Here is a 22,972-nt window from a genome sequence, read left to right as displayed (position 1 = left end):
CCGTTTTTGATGCCTAAATGTCCATATTAATGCTACTTGTGGTGGTGAGTTGCAAAAATCCTCGTCGATCACCAGGGCCCGCTCAGCTCATAAGCAGACTGAGCAGCTGCTTAGGGCCCCATGGCCACCAGAGGGCCCCCAAGAGCCCATACACTTTATTGAAAATAATATAATAAGTAAAGTTATACTAGAAACAGTGATCAGGTGTTTGTAGCAGCCTAAATATTTCTCTATAAAGATTACATTTGTTTTTTTTGTTTTTTTTTATATAGTAGTAAAATATCTGCTGCCTACATTTGTTTTATCTATGTGTTTAGACCCCTGTGGTGCGCTGAGGCCCCTGAGGTACTTTTGAATGGCTGTTTTACAAGTTAGATTCAAATATTTCAGTCTTTTGGTCATATAAACAGAAGCACAATTGGACAAAGTGATGAGAGCGTGGTCATAATGTCGTCAAATGCGAGTCACCAATAGCTGAGCCCAGGTATATCCACTGCCGAGGGCCCCAGAGACACATTCTGCTAAGGGCCCCCTGAAAGCTAGGATCAATCATACAGTCTAACTAATGTCAAAAAAGACAAGAAGGGTTTGGTTAATACAACTAAAACATCCTTTTGTGCATGAAGTGTATAAGACAGGTTGTACTACACATTTCACTAAAACATATGCAATAAGCTCAGTGCGCAGGAGCATGCTAGTTAGCTCACTGTGTCTCAAAGCTAATGCTAACATTTATTAAAAACTTAAAATATAAAATAAACAACCCATTAAAATTAAAATTGATTAATGTAAAGACTATTGAGTTGTTTTTATATATAGATTATTTCAGTTTGTGGTGTTATTTTAATAGTTTTTATGCCTCAAATTTAGCATGAGCACTCACACACAAACACCTGCGTTTCTAAACATAAAGGTCAAGTTTTCACCTCATTTCTTTGTCAGGGACGTGCGCTCTCACGTCACTGTCCACTGACTTATCTTTAAATATATATTAATTTTATCGCGACGTGGCAAAAACCTCATAGAGACTTGGACAGGAAGTAGTGACGCTAACACTGAGGCTGCCAGGCGCTGTTGTGCACAAAGCGAGTTATATTCAAGACTTCAAAACTGTATTCCTATTTCAACATTTTAGTAAAGTAATTTTTTCTTCAACAAATGCAATCAAATCCTAAATTAAAATACACACAGCTGTCTCATTTTGACCCTAAGAGCTGCTTTTCCAATATATCTTTATTCGGGCGAGACACATTTTGCTCAATTACATGAAAAAAATGGGTACAAGGCGATTTAATTAGCTTAGAATCAACTAGTTAAATGCATTTAAACGAGAGAAGGGAATTATTTAAAACCCACACTAGCTACCGTCACACTGATTGGTCAAAACATATCACATGATCACATTTCTATTGTCACACAGTTAACAACTGGATCAATAAAACAATAAATAAATACATAAAAAAGTAAGTAAATGCGCCGTCTTTTATCATTATCTTCAGGTTCTTATTATATATTGTATAAACAGATGTAACCTTGCAACATTGTCAATTTTTATATGTAAAACTGCTCTTTACATCACTCCAGGACGTCCCACTAAACTCGGTAACAAGTACAAAACCCCCAAAAACCCGTCATGCGCATCCTAATTACTTTCGACTCCAGCGATTTAAAACCTCTCCTTTTGTGATCAAGTATTTTCCCCAAAACTCTGTCTTGTTCCTAATCTGCCGTCCTTCTCGGGAGCGGTGCCAGGTTTCGCAGTAGCCCCCGTGTAATTAATACTTGTCAAGGCGCTCCACATGCTAAGCTCCCCATGCACGCTAACGCATTAAACACCTCCATGTACGGCAGAAGTAGCCACATCGCATACCGCTAGGCTAATTGAGATCGCAGAGTGAGAAGGCTCTAATTACCCGAGCTTGTCACATGGGCTCCCACTTTGCCTCCAGGGGGCGCCGTGTCGGACAGGTCGAATGGGACATGCGACATTGAGGCAAACAGGAAATAGTTGGGTAAACAGTTGCCAGTGTTGTTTAGCTTAAGGATCGTTAAAGGCAGTGCTGGAACGTAGCAAGTAAAAGTAGTAAGTAGTAGTAGTATACTTAAGTACAACTTTTAGGTATCTGTACTTTACGTAATAAATTTGTGGATACTTTTTACTTCACAAAGCACAAATCTTGATCAAAATCACTACATTTGAAGCCTTAGAAAACCCCAAAATCTGAATGAAATACTTTTACTTTTTACTCTTTAAGTATATTTTAAACAGGTACTTTAATACTTGTTGTTGATTTTTTGTGATACTTTTACTTGAGTATTTTTTGCTCCAGTATCTGTACTTTTACTCAACTAAAAAAATTGTTCCACTACTGGTAAAAGGTGCACTATGTAACTTTTTTTGGTATAAAGACTCCCACCTACTCATCTCCATGGAGTTGTTATTGTTTTTGCCTGGAATGCTCCACAGTATGGCATTATCGATCTGGAATTTATTTCATTATTGGTGTTTTTTTTATTACTGAAGCATCCTAATTACTCACCCTGATGAGTTCACAAGCGCTTTTCAGAAATTTCAGCGATCAGAGCGGCGTTTTTTCGTTACGTTAGTGCTAATTACAACTAGCATGCTAATCGTGCACTTCCTCATCCTTGGATAATGAAACACTTTATGAGCAGAGAGTGCAAAGAGTACACCGCAAACTTATTTTGACTTCAATAGCTGCTTATACGACATGTCTGTACAGGGGCAGGACAATACGTAGCTGGAAAAATGGGTACAGGCCGATTTAATTCATAATTTCAGTCATACAATTAGTAAAATGTTTGGATTTAAATGATATATTTAATACATCCGCAAGAATTTGCTAATCATTGCTAGCCATAGTGTAAAGTAGCCATGACTTATATACATCCACTGCATATTAACACTTCGGGGTCATAATTATTCCTAGCATTGACGTAGCATGGTTTTAATTCAAATGCTTCTCACAAAGATGAAATTAAATGTATTAAATGTTTGTCAAATTAACCTTAATCTTCGGGTCAAGAGCAGTACTCCGCTGCCGCAAACAAATGACTCTAATACCAGTAAGACAGTGTTAGCATGCAAAATATTAACGCAGGCTCTGATGAGTGGGAGTGTCTATAAAAACAGATAGCAATGTGCAATTTGAACAGGTTAATTACGTTTGACTGGGTCTCTCATGTGGATATGTTCACCTTGGCGTTCAGTCATTTGGAACGCGGTCTCTGATTTTAGATCGACACGTCATTCAGTTGCTAGTTTTGACATTTTTGACTTAAACGGAATACATATTTAACATTCAGAAGTCAGTCTTATGCCTTTTTGCGTCGTTTTGGACCATAGTGTTCTGATAGTGTTTGAGTTAGTATATTGAGTACGTTTTAATCTCCAAATGTGATAATTCTAATTTCAGTGTGACTCTGAAGTGCTGTTTGCTTGCAAGTTTTCTCCCAGACAAAACCCACAATGTCGATGAAACGTTCTGCGTGTTTCGGTGGATAACAAATTTAAAGCGATCATGGAGGAAGAATGATATAATCTACGAGGTTTGAACTTTGAGAGTGTTTAAACTAGAGAGAAATGTGAGAAAATGCTAATGCCTGTCTGATAAAAGTGTATAAAGTGTGTGGTGAGGGGTTTTACAGCTGCAAAACATTACAAAGTAAAGCTGACTACATCACGGATTTTGCATACTGTTATTTTTAGAACGTAACCCCCGCGATAAACGAGGGACCACTGTATACGTCGCTCTGGAGTATAAGTCCCACAAACAAAAAAATGCATAATAATGCATAATAATAAATAATAATATAAGTCACGTTTTTTGGGAAAATTGATATTACAAAAGCCGAGATATTTTATCTTTAAAGGTAATAAGCTATAATAATAACAACAATAAAACAGAGAACAACACGCTGAGTAGCAGTATAGCATGCTAACGTAACACATTTATATTTATTAAGCTACATGAAGCAAAGACCGCGACTGAATACATGTCTGGTGTATATTAACGTAAGATATTAACAGTTAATCAGATAACTAAACGATAAAAAACAAGCTTACTCTCGATCTCACTGCAAATCTGAGTATAAGTCGCACCCACGGACAAACTATGAAAAAAAAGTGCGACTTATAGACCGGAAAACACTGTATTTGCCATTTTATTGTCAAAATCGGGACCTTCTCGACTTTGACTTTGTATTTCACTGTTTTATTATGAGTTTAACTATGTTTGAAGAAGCTGAACGGGTTTAGGTTTGTAAATGTCTAGTAACGCTTTCCATACACAAGCTAATCCGGTAAAAGTTGTTGAGAAATGTCTTTTGCACTCTTGACTATTTGGCGTTTACATGTTATTTTTGTGTGGGTGCTCCATTGTCACCCATCAACTTCAAAACAGGAGAGTAGTAAATCCTCCAGCTTGGTACTCCAGGCGATATATAAAGACATCATTGGTTGAGCGATCACATCCACTAGCAGTGCGATTCCAGCAAAACAACAGAAATATTACACAGTGCACCTTTTATTGATCAAAACAGTAAATCCAGCTGAAATACATTAACAAGATTAACTAAATTCCTCTTCCTGACTCAGCAACAAAATTGTAGCATTTGCTGAACTTTTGTATCACCATATAAATGCTGATTTCTTTTCCAATATTTTCTTACACCTGTACTGTACATTTTGCACTTTTTAGTTTAGTTTCTACCTTTTAGTTGATATAAAACCCATCCCGCAGTTACCCATCTCTAACTGTGTCATCTACTGTTCTTTCCAGCGCTGTTACGGATCAGGTAGGGACATTACAAAAGCCACCATTTTTAATAAATCCGCACAGTTCTTCCTGTTCCTGTCTTATTCCCCGTCGGATGTTTCGTGCGGGCTCTCTCCTCTCGAGGTGTTCATAATAGCCTGCTTCAGAGCTCATTGCCCCCTCATTACTGCACAGCCTGCTGGGTTAGCATGACACGGCGGGCTTTAGCGTCCATGAGCTAACCTGCCCGCCGCTGGACTTTGTGCGCTCTTCTCCAGCCATGACTCACGGCTAAATGGACTATTGTATTGTACGGAACTAACCATTCTATTGATGGGTTCTCAAGCTGTAACAAGCTTCCTCTGTGGTCTTAGCAATTAAGCAATTCAAATCAAAATATAATATCTTTTGAATGGGGACAGGTCCTCTACGGGTCCTCAAAAAGTCCTTCAAATCAGGAACGAATTGTTTGTCTGAGGCCCATGAATAGCGAAATGTGGGATCTAATTAAACGGAGCTGTCAGCGGTGTGGGCATTACCTGTAAAGAGATTTTCTTTTATAGTATTTTGAATTAGCGCCTTGATTGTTTAAATGCAAGGGTCAGATACTGTTGAATGTTAGCGAGGATGCTAGCACTGAAGAGATGCTCGCTTCTTGAGTAGCTATATCTATATTTAGAGAGAGGAAAAGATGACTATAAAGATGGATGGATGGATGGATAGTTATGAATCAATATGAGTGCGATCAAGAGAGGCTGGAAACTGGAAATGTTATTGATTTAATTAGATTTTTGTCATCTTGAAAACATGAAAAAATACACTTTTTGCAGTGGTCAGAAAGAGTTCCTCAGTTTGTTTATATCGAGTTTATAAGCGCTTTGCACAACATTCAGAGGCCAGTCACGGTGATGCTAACCTTTACTAGCATGCTAACAGTGCACTTCCTGGTTCGCTGACAGTAAAATGTTTTATAATTAAGAGGAGGACAGCACACAGCGGTCTCATTTTGACCCTAAGAGCTGCTATTACAATAATCTGTACTGAAGCGAGACAAATTCTACTTTTTTACTGTATAAAAAAAATGGTACAGTCCCTTTAAACATGTTTGGATTTATTTATTTTATCATTAAGTCAACACATGTGGAAAATGCCCCCTGTGAAACAAGAAATCCATAGTAAAATAGATCATTACTGTGGAATAGATGGTTGACCGACTGAAATATAACCAGAAGGATGTTAGTTCAACTCCTACGAGGTCAACATTTATAATTCCTTTCAAAAATGCTAAATTACACACCACATGAAAACAATTTACTTAAGTAAAAGTATTAAAGTACCAGTTTAAAAATGTACTTAAAGATTAAAAAGTCTTTCACACAAGTGTTAATCCGTTTAAGTGTTAAATGTAGTGATATTGATTAAAAAAATAATAATAATAAAGATACAGATTTGCAATAAGAATCAATTCTTATTTTTTCTCATGAATTGTGTGTATTTATTTATGTTTGCTCAAAGCCGAAGCTTGAACTCAACAACTTTAGTTCAATAAAAGTCTTCTGTTACCACAAACATGGTAAAAATAACCCATCAAATCATTTAAAAAGTACTTCTTACTTTTCAGTCCAGTTCAAATACGTAGTGGAGTAGAAAGTGCAGATACCTGCTCTGAAACACAGTGAAATAAAAAGTAAAAAGTATCCATTGTAAAATGTACTTAAGTAAAGTAGAGATACCTACAAATTCTACTAAGTACAGTACTTTACTTCTTTTACTTCATTACCTTCCACCACTGCATATCCCTCAGTCATCCAGGTAGGGCAAGGCAAAACTGAATTCTGTTTACTTAGAAAAACTAAAAAAATAAATAAATAAATGTACCATATAAATTCCCCAGTTATAAATATTAAAATTTCAAGTTTACTACACGCCCATATTCCTTTTTATGGCACTGTTACTGTTCTTATATGGAGACGCTATGCCCCACTTCACTGCAGTACTAAAATTGCAGTTATAAAATACATATTCAGCTTTTTCATATTTCTCTGCGAACAGACTGTGTCCATTAAGGACCACTTCAGTCAAGTGGAGTTTTCATTAACGTCTCCCGACAAAGTTTGCAGGAAATGGTTTGAAAAAGCTCACAGCCATGTTGAATATCCCATTAGCATCCAGAGAAAACTTACTACAAATCTCAAAGTGTAGCATAAATCGTGTGCAGTGATGGAGCGTACAGACAGATAGGCGCCTTCTCCAAGGGAACATTTAAGTGATTTAGTGCGTCGTGAGTTGTATAGTAAGTGTCAGAGTACTAATGTGTAAAGAATGCAGTTTGGTAGGGAGCAAAAAAGGCAGGGATTTTGACAAGCGAGGGTGTTTTTTGTGTTCTGATACATTATGTCTTTCTTGACCCTTATGGAGGTAAACAGTGACGACATTTTCCCATGAACTTTCCAAAAAAAAGTGTAAAAAAATGTTAAAAGTTAGAAAGCTTGTTCGGGGTTAATCAGCTCTGTGAAGTCAAATGTATTTCTGAAGCTTCATAAACAGTAACTTTTTAAAACATTTAGCTGAATTCAATGGATATTAGTTCCCACATAACTGGTCAGACTCTGCTGTGCTTTGAACTCTTAATATTAGATTTTTTGGAAAAGTCTATGGGAAAAATATTGTGGACCAGAGTGGACTTCGAAGTGAGCAGGACTGTTTATCGCTGCATCATAATAATAATCCAAAAGTTCCAAAAATATGTCATTGAATTATGTAATCAAAACTGTATGTTAAAAATTATGTGCGTTTCAAACTAAATGTGGGCAATTTTCCACCTCAACAACATGTTTGATATAATTACAGCAAAAGATGAAGTTCAAATCCGTCAACTCGACAAATCGTTGTAGGAGTGAAGACGTTTCGCTGCTCATCCATTCTTCAGTTCTGGTCAGATTATCCAGACCTGGACGACGAGGGTCTACACAGACATTTGTTCAAAGTTTGTCTGTGAGTCTGAATCTTTCTCAAACTCAAACTCAAATCTGACAACTGGACAAAAGTTGAAGGGAGGAGCTAACTACTCTGAAACTATCACACCTATTGTTTACACTCAGATATAAGGCAGTGTCCACCTGTAATCTGACCTGAACTGAAGAAGCGGCTTGGAAGCGAAACGTCTTCACTCCTACAACGATTTGTCCAGTTAACAGATTTGAACTTCGTCTTTTGTTATGGATCAGACCTGGACGACTGAGGGTTTACACAGACATCTGATATAATTACAGTTGATATGTGATTACAGACAAAAGTTTTATGTGATTCAGTGATAGACCTTTACATTTTGGATGATTACATAATGTGGTTGTTCAACTCTTACAGTTTGAATTAGACTATGTTGACTTGGCAGGTATTTGGAAAAGTGTACTCAAATCTACTTTTTTTGGTTGAACTAGAAATGGAGCAGAAGGTTTGTTGTGTCCTTGGGCAAGACACTACACCCACCTCGCCTATCAAAAAATAAAAACATCAAAATTGCACCAAAACCCTGTGATATAAAGTAACACTTCTATGTATTAAGTCGCTTAAACTTGGCATTCAACCATCTAATTGCAAAGAAAACACCGTGCTTACAAAACCAAATTAGAAATTCCTGGCAGTATGGAGCTCATTTGCCAAAAAAAAAAAGTTGCAGTTACAATTTATACTTGGTCTCAGACTGTATTTCTCTCTGGCTGGCACCCTGTGAAGCATGGCACCCGCTCTGTTTAAATTTAGCCACCCCACATTTTATCTGGGCCTCTCTCATTAGCCCAACCCGAGACTAATTGTTACTGGTTAAGTCTTTATTACCGCTCTAGCCTCACTTTTTCCTCCTCTTTTTCAAATGGGACAATAGAGAGGATTGAAGGGCCGGCTTCTTTCCTCGGCCGCTAATTACCTTTTTATGCGGTTGCTGCGAGCGGGATCTTTTCACTCAAGCCATTTCGGTCATTTATAGCCACCGCGCCATGCTCCGGGCCCAATTAGCCTCCCACCAGCCCACCCCCTCCACCCCCCTCCCCACCCGTCTCAGCATGGCCACCAAGAGCTTCCATGCTAGCTAGCCAGACAGACACTATTTAAATGAGGTAATAATTGCCTAATAGTGATGAATAAAAATAAACAATACAAATTTAAAGGTCATGTACCTAATTTTCCCAGAATAAGGAAGTGTCTGTTAGCATGCTAATTGTTGTTAGCTTTACTGTCTCGGCAAAACTAGTCACTAGTCATGTTATAACTTTGGACGACTGCAAATAGTTTAAAATTAATTAATTGTTTCTCACGTTTTTTAGACAGTAAATATCATACTTAAACATAGTAAACGATTTTACAAAAATGCTTGCGTTTCTTTTCAAAAATGTGTTTTTTTTTATTATTTTGGTGAAGTTTATCGTTTTAATTACTGGTTGGACACTTGCTGCAGATAGAGCGAACGCCATAACTGTTACCTAGCAACTATAACATTAATAAGGGTCAAAACGTCTCTAAATAGTTATACTTAGACTAATTAAAAAATAAATTACACCTATATGTTGTTAATGAACATTTAAACTTCCAGAAAAATGCTTCCGTTGCTTATAAATTGAAAACTTGGCTTATGCACTTTAAATTGATAATGATTTAGTTCGACATCTCAAATCCAACCAGTGCATAATGCGGTTGTGTCATTGGGCAAGACACTTATCCCTCCTTGCTTGTATTTGAGCGATTCAGAGGGGCCAGTGGTGCAGATTGGCAGCCTCGTCTCTCCGACACCTTACCCCAGGGCAGCTGTGGCTACAGATATAAGTACAGTAATGCAGGATAAGCAACAACTTACTGGAAAAGTTCTACAGTATAAAAGTTTCCACCCAACTGTTTTTATCCTTTCCAGTCTAAAAGCTCGTTTATAGGGAGAAGTGATTTGCTGCATAGTTACATTTACTCAGACCTAACTGAGGCCTGATTGAGTCTGCTGAAGTTGTATTTCCAAGAATAGTCACCACGTTTATGCATTTTAATTTGGCTACACTTAGCGCAAGGATCAATCCGGAAATAACAATAGATTTTTGTTGACATAGTGGGGCGTTCTAGTTTATATTTCAATGCATCTAACCAAGATTTCAAGATTTTAGAGTAGGCCTTGTTAAGAAATGGATTTGCGGATTATAAATGAGTTGGCACTGCGGCGGAGTGGTTAGCTCTCTCGGATCACAGCAAGACGGTTACGGAATTTCAGCGGATTTCCTCTGACCACGCCCCCATCAACTCAAAACATGCACAATAGGTAAAATCCTCCAGTTAAAGTAGTCCTGACTGAGACTAGCTCAAGATCTAGATCCCACTGCTCCTGACAGCTTCCCCCGGCGTCATTGAAGGATGGTTCAAATGCAGAGGACAAATTTCTCTATAGGCGCATTAAAGTCTATCAACCTGAGTATTGCACTTCTACAGGGTATAAACCATCCAGTGTTGCATTCATTTTTCACCAAGATGTTGCATTGATGATGGTCGAGTCTGACGCTGCACAAACCTTCTCCAGCACATCCCAAAGATTCTCAATGGGGTTAAGGTCTGGACTCTGTGGTGGACAATCCATGTGTGAAAATGATGTCTCATGCTCCTGAACCACTCTGTCACAATTTGAGCCCGATGAATCCTGGCATTGTCATCTTGGAATATGCCCGTGTCATCAGGGAAGAAAAAATCCATTGATGGAATAAAACCTGGTCATTCAGTATATTCAGGTGTCAGCTGACCTCATTCTTTGAGCGCAGACTGTTGCTGAACCTAGACCGGACCAACTGCAGCAACACTAACCTATTATTTGAGCTAATTGAAACGAGGGTTCAAATAGCGCCTGGGAGAGATCACTAGATTGCTCAAACATGCATGAATGATTCGGAAAACCAGGAATGTTTTTGATAAGGAAATGTTATAGCATGGCAGAAGAAAAAGTTGGTTTAATATAATACAACTTTTTTTATTTAAACCCTTAAACTCGAGTAACTGTTTGTATCCAATCAGTTACTTGAGTAGTTCCGCAACAACTTTCTATAGTCTTTGATACTTCGAAATCTCTTACTTTAATTTGTCCACTTTTCTTTGCTGCCAAGACCTTTAGCGTTAGCCAACCACATCCGTCGTGCTTAGCTTTAGCGAGACACTCGGTTTGAATGCGAATCAGCTAGCGACACAAAGAGCGCATTCTGCTTGGCCTCTGCCCCTGTCTCCAACCTGGATTTTTCCAATAAGCTCTTGGAAGTTATTCGCGGGGAGGCTACTATGAATGGGATAATTGTTGGCGCTCACAAAAAACAGGAATTAATGGCGTTCCGCGCGTGTCGGACAAGAACGCAATTGTTATTTGATTTCTTTGTGCGCTTGAAATTATAGCTGGAGTTTGCACAATGTCCTCCCCTCTCTTCCCTCGTGGGGGGGTAATTTGTGTACTATACGGCCCACGCGATGCGACTGTTATTCCCATTTAGATCTATAGCACTGCAGAGATAAGTGGAGGGAGGTAATTTGTCCAGCTAGGAGGCAAGAAAGCTGTTTATCTGCGGTGCGTATTAAGTCGCGGAAAATAGCGGCACTTTATTTGAGTTTGTAAAATTGGTAAAACTTCTGTGGTAATTTTTGAAGTCATTAGGCAGGGACTGGCGCAGGCTAACAAGTAAAAAGTATACAACCTTTCATTTATATTACCTAGCGCGTTATATTTGAAGACTTTTTTGAAGATTCAATGTTTTTAAGCTCTTAATCGTTATAGCAATTATAATTTTGCATCATTCTGAAAACCATAGGTAGCTTTATGATCACGTCTTGAGGATTTTTTTCATGTAAAAGATAGAATATTTGGTTTAAAGTGGTTCATCGCTATAGTAACGATCATAATTTTCCATCATTCAGAAACCCATGGATAGATTTATGGTCTGGATCCATGGGTTGGACAGAAAATTGCCATGGTAACGTAGCGAAGGCTCTACAAACTGCATTGCTCACGGTGTCTGTACATCTTGAGGACTTTTTTTCATATAAAAGATATAATGTTTGGTTTTAAGTGACTAATCGCTATGGCAACAGTCCTAATTTCCATCATTTAGAAAACCATGGATAAATTCATGATCTGGATCCCATAGGTTGGACAGAAAAGTTGTTTGAGTAACTGGTTCAGGCTGAGAAGTAGAAACTCAACAAACTGCATAGCTTAGCGTGTCAGTATGTTGTACTTTGATGTTTTTCATTTAAAAGATACAATATTTAGTTTTAATTTATTATGACAATGGTCCTAATCATTCTGAAACCCATGGACAGATTTGGTCTAGGTCCCATGGCTTGGATAGAAATTCCTTGGTGGAGGTCTCTTCTGTTTTATTTACTGTCAGGGTGAAATTACATCATTTTTTTCCAACTTTTCCAAAAACAATGATGAAAAACAGAACTAGTTCACTCAGTTTGCAGTGGTCCAAACTTATTTTTCACTTTCCTAACACGCAATGCAGCTGTTATTCCCAAGCAGCCTAATTTTTGATGTTTTTCACAATGTAATGCTAACACCAACTAGTATGCTAACAGAGCACTGATCTTACTTCCTGGTTTGTGGACAATAAAAATGTGTCACCTGCTTGTCTCCATAGAGTTGTTATTGTGTTGCCTGGAATCTAAGGTATTAAACATATTTATCGCCATGGAGACAAACAGGTGATGCCATCAAGCCAGCAAGTTACAGGTCAGCTCTATGGAGAGGCAAGCTCACTCACAGTAATAACAAAAACAATATCTGCAACTGAACGAACGCAAGATGGATAACTTTACTGCCAAAGTGTGGAATATTCACTGAAAAGTAATAACACACTGTAACGTAGGCTGGCCTTGAGCGGTAGGATGTGGGACAGAAGACAGCAGCACGGGTGTGGTCCACAATTTTTATTTTAATTTTTTTTTCCAACAAAGTGTATTGTGCAATGGAGGTTTGATGAGCTGGAATATGTTGGTATCAGGTGCCTTTTATACTGTCCCACAAACTGGATAAAACTAGTGTTACTAAAAAGGGGTGGTTAAAAATAACATTTGCTCTTTAAAACTCTATAAAACCAAATAAACCCATAAATCAAATTAACTTTATACATATATTACACACATAAACCTTCAAAACAAACACCAGATATAGTCAAAACCCATAAACCCTTTAAAATGTCCAACATGCCTCCCCCTACACATTCCCCGCCTTGGTCCTGCCCCCGGAACCTTCTTAAGGCAGCTTGTTTCCCTGGGGACCTCTTTGACACCTGGACACAAGGACACAGGGGGTAAGTTAAGCATTCTGAAAACACAATTCATTAAAAACACAACTAATTACACAACAAACACATTTAAAAACATTCCTAAATAAGCATTGTGCTAATATTGCACATGTCCAATTTAATTATTAGCAGTTGAATTTGTTTTCTTTCAACTCCAGGACACGCAGCTTCAGTGAAAATGTTACTCGAGATCCAAAATTGAGTAAAAGCAGACAAAATTTTAAATTCCTTTCGTGCAATTGTCTTTTTTTTAAGTGCAAATAATGTCCAAAGTGCAATTTAAAGTGCATATAGTGAAAGGTGCTGTTACTTTGGTTTGTTACACACACCCTTAACCAGAAAAGTTACATAATACACCTTTAGCTAGTCCATTTAATACCAGCGATAACAAGGTAGTAGTCTCTTGAAATGCATTGCTTTGGTACTATAACTTGCATAAATCCATTTGGTTCACTTTGCCTTCTGCTCTGTCTCATATGTATTTCTTCATTATTTGTTCCCATAGACCCTTGTGTCGTCTTTGTTATGAAAATGAGTTCCTCCTGAAGACTCTAATCAAATAATTGCGTTTACAGCGAGGTGTTTTTTATTTGAAGTGAGCCCTGTTTGAATTGTAGCAGTAGAAGTTTAAAAGTAACAGCACAGTTGGACTTAGTGGGACTTTGATATGGGAATTCCCGAGAGGATTGGGATTTGGTTTAAAATGCAGTGCTTATAGTGCAGTGTTTGTAATTTCAACCCAGTGTGACATCTGTCTGTACTCGTAAATGTGTTAGAATATCAGAGACCACCTGCTGGGAGAGGGCGACTGTTGTTTAGGGCGTAGTGCAGTGGACGTTTTATCCAGTAATGTTGTTTTGGGTTGTGAGACGAGCAATACGCGTAATATACAGTATTTGTAGAGGCGCAAAGACAAGGAACAGCAACACAAAACTGCATAGCGCACTCTAGTGGCAGATGTCCATTTTAATTTAATTTAATTTCTGTTAGAGTTGTATAGATGTAGTTTCAATATCATTCTAAACAAGTCAGTAAAGTTAGTAACAAAATGAATAAAACTGGAAGTAAAAAGTATGTAGTAGCAGTAGTAGTAGTAAACGCTCACATTTTTAAATAGCGCTTTTCCAAATTCAATGAACCACTCACCCATTCACACAGACACTGGGGGCGAGGTGGGTTACGTGTCTTGCCCAAGGACACAACGACAACATTCATCTGTGGGAGCTGGAATCGCACCGCTAACCTCTGGGGCAGTGGATCTCACCGCTCAACCAATGATGTTTTTATGTCGAGAGCGGGATTCGAACCGGCAACCTTCGGATCAGTGAACTCTTTACCAGTTTAGTAGTAGTCGTCCAATATTTAACCAATGGAGACTTTAAGATGTTAAATATGCATTATGTAAATTTGGGTGCTGCATTTGTTGTTTGTCTCCTCGGAAACGTCATTGCCTTGCCAGGAATGTTCCACAATATGGCATTAAACATGTCTATCTCCTTACAGATTAACATGTGATGCTCAGAGGCGACCCCACTTTCAGAAAGAATATACGTTTTTGAGTGTATTTTGGTGCAATACAAAAAAAGTGTGAATAAATGCAATAAAGAAAAGCAATGCATCTCCATGGAAACAAGCAGAAGGTATATCTCCCACCAGGAAAATTACATAGCACAGCTTTAAATACCCGAGTAGTTGTGCATTCAGCAGTATTCTGGGTGTGTTCTATTGTGTTGAGTGTATTTACCAGTCGTGACCCAGCAGTTGTTCAAAATTGCAAATTATATGACCAATTTTGGACATTGTACCTTGCTACAAAGGAGGTGCATTTTACTAATAACATTCAATTTACGTCATAACAATAAGCATTTTATAATTTGGTTTGCTTTGGTTTGCTATGACCAATCTGGTTGAAGTCAATTTTGAAAACTGGCTACACATTTGTTCATCTGGAGAGTTATGAAAATTTAAACATAGTAAAACGTTTATAGCTGTCTATTTTCGTCCTGCAGCCCAGTAAATAGTACAGATGGGAGGACATCATTTCTATTTTACATGACTTTGTTTTCCATTTCTTCATTTTTTAGGCCAGGCTGCAATAAATCCCAAAATTTCCTTACTCCATAAACCGATCGCTACCACATTAATTAAGCCGACCGCCAAAGAGCTAATATTCAAATCATATTTATAATGATGAAATTGCTCTGGGTTTATCTTTGGCCCTCACCACTTTAGTCAAATATCAATGTTACAGGGCTATTATGAAGCGTGGTTATGTGATTTATTATGTTGTGTTCCTGTAGTTCACAGCAGGGCGTCTGTGTAATCCACTAATGAGTCTTTTGCCTTGGTGGACTTTTCAATCAGTTCATGTGCGGTTTGTCAAAATGCACAGGGAGAAGTTGGGATTTTAGGTAATAGCTGTTAAAATGTAAACTTATCTCATGCGGAACTAGCCGAATATGTGATAATAAGTATTGTGCAAAATCGACTTTTAAGAGTTTAAAAAAATCGCATTATTAACGGCCTCTAAAATGTCACAACAGACTAATTAAGCTAATCAGTGACATTGCACCAACAACCTCGAACTAACAAATAGTTACTTTAGAGGAGCTCAAATAATAGATAAGCAACTAAAATATGACTCCAGTAAAGTACAAATCATCAAAAATTGTACTTTTTTTCTTCATTTTGGATGTGTTTGTTGCACTGAATAACATGCATCCTTACAGTGAGTGGGCTTGCATCTCCACAAACCTGACTCTTTGGCGTGGAGTAGGGCAGGGGTGTCCAAATTTTTCTCCTTAAGGGCCACATATAAAAACATAGACAAAGCTGAGGGCCGATTGAGGGCCATAGACGGGTCGCGAATACAGTGAATACTTCAAATCTGTGTTATTATTACAACTTAGACTGAACCACTAGACCTTTACTCATGTTTACATCCTCAGTGGACATTAAATATTTGATATGGGCTTGTTAAAGTAGATTTTCATAAATTAACTGTAAAAAGTTCTGTTTAAGGTGATATGGGCCAATCACCTGGAAGCCTGAGGACCAAGAAAAACTGGTCTGAGGGCCGCATTTGGTCCCTGGGCCACAGTTTGGGCATGACTCCTGCTTGTTTCCATGGTCGTGCTGTTCATTTGGCTATAATCTTCCACAGTGTGACATCAAATTTACCAATCTCTATGGAGAATGTTCCAAAATATGGCTTGAACTTTCCATTTCTGCGGAATAATACAGGTGAACCGCCACATCCAGAAGGTTACGTAGTGTTGCTTTAAGTAGTAAGTAAATTTACTGACCAACAACCGTCAACATTGAACATCGAGGAGCTTCTATTCATGGGTTTCAGTTTTCTGTTGCTTTTCTCCATTTGAACATATAATATTTTGTTTCAAATTGTTAATCGCTATGGCAACGATCCCAATTTTTCATCATTCCGACACCCGCGGTTTCACGTCACTTTTTTTTTTTTTTACCACCGACGCCTTGAAACTATTAGAGCCACTTTATGACCTCTTCTCCCTCTAATCGTTTTCCAGTGATCGCGTTGTTCAAGTCCAAACTGAAAGACAGGCGTTAAACTCCAGGGACCTATCACCTCGCTCTTTACTCTGCGTCTGCTTCTCCTGCGCCGCCGTATCGATTCGCCGCTCAAGCAATTAGTCCCCCTCACCCCACCCACGTCTTCCTCTGTTCCTCGCTCCCGTTTAAAGAGCTACGAAAAAAACACCAACCCACCCAGCGTCGCCCCCCGCTGTCCACACGCGCCAATTTACCTGCGTCGTCTCCGGGTTTATCCGATCTACCGTTTGGCGAGGACGGGAAGGGGGAGGGGGAGGGGGGGTGTTGATACAGTTCAATCAGGGGACTCAATGTGGGGTCACAGTGAAAATGGGTGGATTTAGAGAAAGATGAAGAGGAAGAAAGGAAGAATGAATGAAGGAGCAATAGACGAAGATGTATCGTGGGTTTATGTGAGATTGAGTTTACGTGGGCTTTGTTGTTGCACGGTGGAATAATGGTATTGACTTACACAAAAGCAGAAGAAAAAAACATAAAAAAGAAAAGGAAAGGAGAGAAATATTTACTTTACTAAAAATAAATGCAAACCTGATAATGTCAAACCTGATAATTTGGTTAAATCTGTTTAAAATATGCACATTAATTAACATAATAACAAAATATTTAAATGGAAAAAGGTGACATAACATTTAAATCAACATGTATTTTTGTGTGTCTGTGCATTAGCATGTTCGCAGTGCAGTTGGTTGAGGCATTTACCCACTAATGACATGGTTGGTAGTTTGATCCTGACATCTTTGTGCAATATAGTACGTACTTTTTGTGTTTTTTCTTCCGTTTGTGCTTTGAGGTAAAAGATTAAGAGCAAAATACTTAACAAACTACAACAGAATGTCATTTTTAGACAGCGTTTTGGTCACAGCTGTCCAGATGTATAAGAGTTCCTACCTATTTCCCAATATCACACGGCATTAAGCGATGATCTGTGTTGTGTAATACCCCAAAGCATTGACTTCTCTACACCGTATACTTGCTGCTTTCCTTTTCCAGTTTCGATTCCCTCTTTCATCGCCTGTCCGCTCAGCCTTACTCTGCTCCTTTGTAACATGTGACAATTATTTAATCAATTTGAAGACACAAACACTGGAGGGACCGCACTAATTTAATCAGCCCAAGTCGATGTATTGCGGGAGCTATTACATGTTGAACGCTACTTTATGTGTTCCAAACTTGATCATCAGTGGGATTTTTTTAAAGAAAGAAGCATGTAATGATGCCATAATCCCAGATGGGGGGGACAAGAGCCAAATTTTTCTATTGATAACATTGTATTTGCTATGAAATATCCAAAAGTTAAATGCACAAATGTTGAAACAGATCATCTCTGTTATTCTCACTATGTTACAACAAAAATCTCCATGTATTTGAGCAAAATTTGTCTTGCCCCTGTATAGATATATCGTATAAGCAGCTCTGGAGGTCTAAAATACGTCCACTATGTACTGTCTGCATCTAATTATAAAGCGTTTTATTGTTTTGACAATCAGGAAGTGCGTGATTAATAGCATGCTAGTTGTTGTTAGCATTACTTTGACAGCAGAATTCCGCTCTGGCCTCTTAACGGTTGAGAAACGTGCTTATAAACTCATCACGGTAAGTAATTAGGATGCTCTGAATGCATAATGTAAGTGAGGAACAACTTTGGACCATTGCAAACTGTTTAAAATGAACTAGCCGTCTTTTTCACGCTGTTAAGTCGGTAAAAATCAGGTACAGCGCCGTTAACAATATTCATTTTAGCTGCCCTCTAAATGTATTAAATAACATAAGCCTATAGAATGTTATGTCATCTAAAACCCAGCAATACCTCGCCTCTCTGTGCAAACAACATGCTCCATAACTGTAGCGTGCTTTCATTTTTCCTCATTATCATTGGCGTAATTAATTTAGCTATTGACAAACTCGTTACATGCACATTTAATATCCCCCGACTTAAACAACGTCTACAGAAACGCACATTTTGAGACGGCTAATAAAGCTCTGGCAGCGATGATTGCGTTCCGACTTGGAGGAGCGTTTGTGAGGAGTTAATGGGCGCTCCGTTTTAATGAATTGATCGGGGTCCACCTGAATGAGCAGCGTTTTTATACGAAGTGACAGTCCTAGTGTACTCTAGAAAAAAACATCTGCTTTTGAACTAAATGATAAGGAGTAGACAAGTCTTTGAAGCGAGTCTGTTGTGTATGCATTATGTATCTCAGTTCTCCCATGGCGACGGAGCGGCTACCTGGCTGACACGCCGAGCTGTTTCTGAAAGTTTTTGTTTTGCGAGTTCAGTTTTTAGCATCATATCATAAGATTTCAACCAACTTATAAATGCAGCATGTGCAGTTCGAGGGATACAAGTTCAAGGGACCGTTAGATTGTGTGAAATGAGCTTGTTTGTTTTTTTTCCAAATGTGGTGGCAGCAACAATTCAAGCTTTTCAAACATAACCAGTGATATCACCTGTATAAGGCTTTAAAGTGCACTATAACTTTTCTGGAAGATACCGATGTCTGCGTGTCTTTGTGAAGCTTGAAATGTTCCATAGTAAGGCATTAAACTTGCATTTACATATCTTTCTTGCATTTATTCAATTACAGGTGTTACATTGGCCCCTCGTTTATCGCGGGGGGTAATAGGGGAAATTCGCGAAGTATCACCTTTATTTTTTACAATTATTCTATATGTTTTAAGGCTGTAAACCCCCACACCACACAGTTTATACAATTATCTCACACAGGCATTAACATTTTCTCACATTTCTCTCTTGTTTAAACACTCTCATAGTTCAAATCTTCGTAGGCGCCTTTGTCGGTGCAGAATGTTTCATCGACGTTGTGGGTTTTTTCTGGGAGAAAACTTGCAAACATACAGCACTTCAGAGTCACACTGCGATCGAACATTTATGTAAAATTTGGCTGAACACATTTTGTACTGTACAGGAGACACGGTACGGAGGAGACTGATGGACAATGGTCTACAGTCCCTTAGCCAATCAGGACGCAGAACACAATGCATGCTCATACACTGTAAAAAAAAACAAAAAACAAAAAAAAACCATGTAAAATTGCACAAAAAAAAGGTGAAAGGTGAACCGCGATAGTGAGGGTCAACTGTACAGCTAAAAAAATACCTCCAACACTGAATTTTGCTGTGGACAAGGTTGCTCTGCACAGATCTTTCCATGAAGATAACCCTGTTTAACACCATGCTGTGGAATATTTGCACCAAAATAATATCTACGTGACAAACAGATATACTTCCTCTGCATTTGACCCATCCTTTAATGCCGCTGGGGCAAACTGTCAGGTCTATCTCCAGATCTTGAGCTAGGCTTGGTCAGGACAATCTTAACTGGAGGATTTTTGCCTATGGTCCATGTTTTGGGTTGATTGGGGAAACCAGAGCACCCATAGGTAACCCACACAGACACAAGAAGAAACATGCAAACTCCACATGACCTGAGAATTAAACCCAGGACCTTCTTGCTGCGAGTCACAAGTACTCTATGTTGTGTGTACATATGTTGCAGCTATTTACTCTCATAGCGGATTTTTTATTTTTTTTACCACTTTATTAAAGATGTGATTTATTACCATATTTTGTACAAGCCTTAGCTTTTGATGTCGTCTTCAAATTAAGTAAATGATGACATTTTACAATACGTCCCACGAGGATAGAGAAATTGGCACATCTCCCTCGCACTAAATCAAAGGTTTAAACGTGAAGCCATATTTCTTTTTTACTTGCGATTTTCTTGTAAACGCACAAAGCCTTAGATTCAGCCCGGATTTTATTGAAATGTTTCTTAATACTGGTCGGTGAGATCTTTTTGGTCGTAATGACGGTTTTAGTTTTGTATGTAATTGGACAGATTCTGGTTATCACAAAAATATAGTGGCTTCATGCTCACACTAGCACCTTATAAAAACAGAGATTTAACCCGAAACCAGAACTAAACCAGGCCCAAAACAGGATCAACCCAAGTCTAGACCACGACCAAACCAGACCCAAACCACTACCAGTCCTCTCCCCAGTCTTATTCCCTTCACTAATCCATATTTTCCACATGCTTAAGATACGATTGATCGCTGTTCCCCCGTGGAGAAATGTTCATGTATTACACGTGTACTCGGAGACCCTGAAGGCAGTGAGTGATTCTAGTGTTTATGAATACATATTTTGCATCTGAGGCAGAGCGAAAAGGTTGTCCGTGTCAGTCAGGAACACGGCGAACACAGCATCGTATAAACGCATGTTATAAGTTAACTCAAAATTGATTTCATTTACAATGCCGTTTACAAATGCCAATCATAAACTGTACGGTCAGAGCTAAACCGCTGGCCGTCGTGTGAGCGTGGGTGGGATTCGGCTCCATCGACATTACCGTGCACCTCGTCTGTTTGGGCTTAAAATATTTGTTATAACGCAATGTCGCAATTTTGTCCTTAAATGATGATATGAACATTAATAACAAACCAATCAGGTCCAAAGGGGCATGTACCTTCAACAGCCTCGCTCCTGATTGGCTCTTTGGTTGCTAGGATACACAAATATGGATCTTGGCTTCAAATTAGCCGCTGGAGCTGAACGCTATGGGTGACGTCACACTCCCTCATCCACTTCTTTATACTGTCTATGGTATAAATGAAGGCACCTGATCAACCAATGTGAACATACGACATTAAGTGAAAGAAGTGGACTTTATAAATGCTGCACACAAGATTTGGTTTAGAGTCTTCCAGGCTGTGAAAGCTTCTCAAGAAAATAAATTGTAAGAATAAAGTATACCTTGATCTTAAAAATGCACTATGTTACATTTCTGGAAAGGGTTCACCGCCTGTTTTTCTCCATAGAGTTATTAGCACTTTGCCTGAAATGCTTGCATCTCTACAGATCTGAACTGTAACTTTGTCTGGTACGCCACGAGACTTGCTTGTCTCCATGGAGATAGGTTAGTTTAACCCTATAGCGTCGGATGCTATCGCCGCCGACAGACTTGCGGTTGCAGACTTTCCATTACCGTAACTATGCAACCAATTGTGCTTCATGTAAATTCAAACTGCATCTCAAAGCAGAGGCAGGGGGCTCTTTAAATATGTTACTGTCATTACGGTAATCTGCTTACGTTGTCGCTCAAAGATGACGAATCAGAGCCGTCAGGATTTTTTCGGTCAGTTATTCGATGCGTCAAAGGAAAAATACAGATGGATATGTAAAATAGAGGTAGTTTTGTGAAAAATGCAGTACATTCTGATACTTCCTTTAACATGATTTTTATAAAAGAATAAAAGTCTAGGCGAGCTACACTGGTCTATAACGTGCTCAGTCCTTAAAAAAAGAGTTAATGCCATATTGTGGAACACTCCAGGCAGCACAATAACATCTCCATGGAGACGAGGAGTTAGCAGATCATGCGCAGTGCCATTCCAAAGCCTAGATAAATGGAAATGTTTGGCTTGAAAGGGCATCTGGTATAACGCATATTTACAAAAACTAACTGTATATTTCATTCAACACAAAGATGTTTCGTGAGGTTTATTTTAAATCTGTGTCTTTATGTCATGTATTCTTGCCAAACACCTCTACGTCTTTGAGATTGTGAGCAGGGTGGGTCCCATAGGCCTCTCTGGGCTATTTTTATCAACTGTTACAACTGTTGGTAGCGGCAGAGTGGTTATCGAGGTACTTTGGGGATTAAGGAGAAAAGAGCGCTTCCCTCCATCACATACCAATAAAGTCTGCTGGGACCGGTGAACATTGCTTAACGGTTTAATATGTGACTTTCTGTTGGGAGCTCGTCGCCTGCGTAATTCCATGGAAACAGAAATGTAAAAATACTGTATACTTTGGAACATTCTCCATAGAGATACTGTAGATATGGTTTTTTTGGCATACTGTGGAATATTATAGCCAAAGAAACAACATTTTTATGGAAAGAAGGCGAAATAAGAGTCGAATTTGTGGAAATGCAAGCCACCCAGCCACTCAGAGTAACAAATATTTGGCAAAAAAGTTACATATTTTAGTTTTTAGTACATAGAATACATAGAATTACTTTATTTTTGTTGTTTTGTTTTACAGACACACAAATTAATAAGTGACATTACAACATTTAAATAGCTATAGTTTAAAATTGAGCTCGAGGACAGGTCAGAATTCTTTGGTGATCCATCCACATGAAGCAAAGTCAGTAAATCTCCCATAACGTTCTGGGCTCCACTGGAAACCTGTGACACGCAACCTATTCTTGTGTTGCCAGATCTGCTGTACCATGCATTTTTTATCTGATTTTACATGACCTTT

The 22,972-nt window shown here is 38.6% G+C and overlaps 1 protein-coding gene across 5 annotated transcripts in view; it reads left to right on the top strand.

Moving 5' to 3' along the window:
- Positions 1-22,972, top strand: part of nlgn1 (neuroligin 1) — a 481,058-nt gene that overhangs the window by 53,811 nt on the left and 404,275 nt on the right. The window contains exon 4 of one of the 5 annotated variants that reach the window (XM_055221278.1): positions 13,379-13,393. The exons of the other annotated variants lie outside the window; for them this stretch is intronic. Within the exon in view, the coding sequence (XP_055077253.1) occupies positions 13,379-13,393 (15 nt within the window). The remainder of the gene's footprint in view (positions 1-13,378; positions 13,394-22,972) is intronic. 5 annotated transcript variants of the gene reach the window in all.

The sequence above is a fragment of the Periophthalmus magnuspinnatus genome, chromosome 4, assembly GCF_009829125.3.
Source record: "Periophthalmus magnuspinnatus isolate fPerMag1 chromosome 4, fPerMag1.2.pri, whole genome shotgun sequence".
Classification (NCBI taxonomy): Eukaryota; Metazoa; Chordata; class Actinopteri; order Gobiiformes; family Gobiidae; genus Periophthalmus; species Periophthalmus magnuspinnatus.
This window is presented reverse-complemented; position numbering and strand designations above follow the sequence as displayed.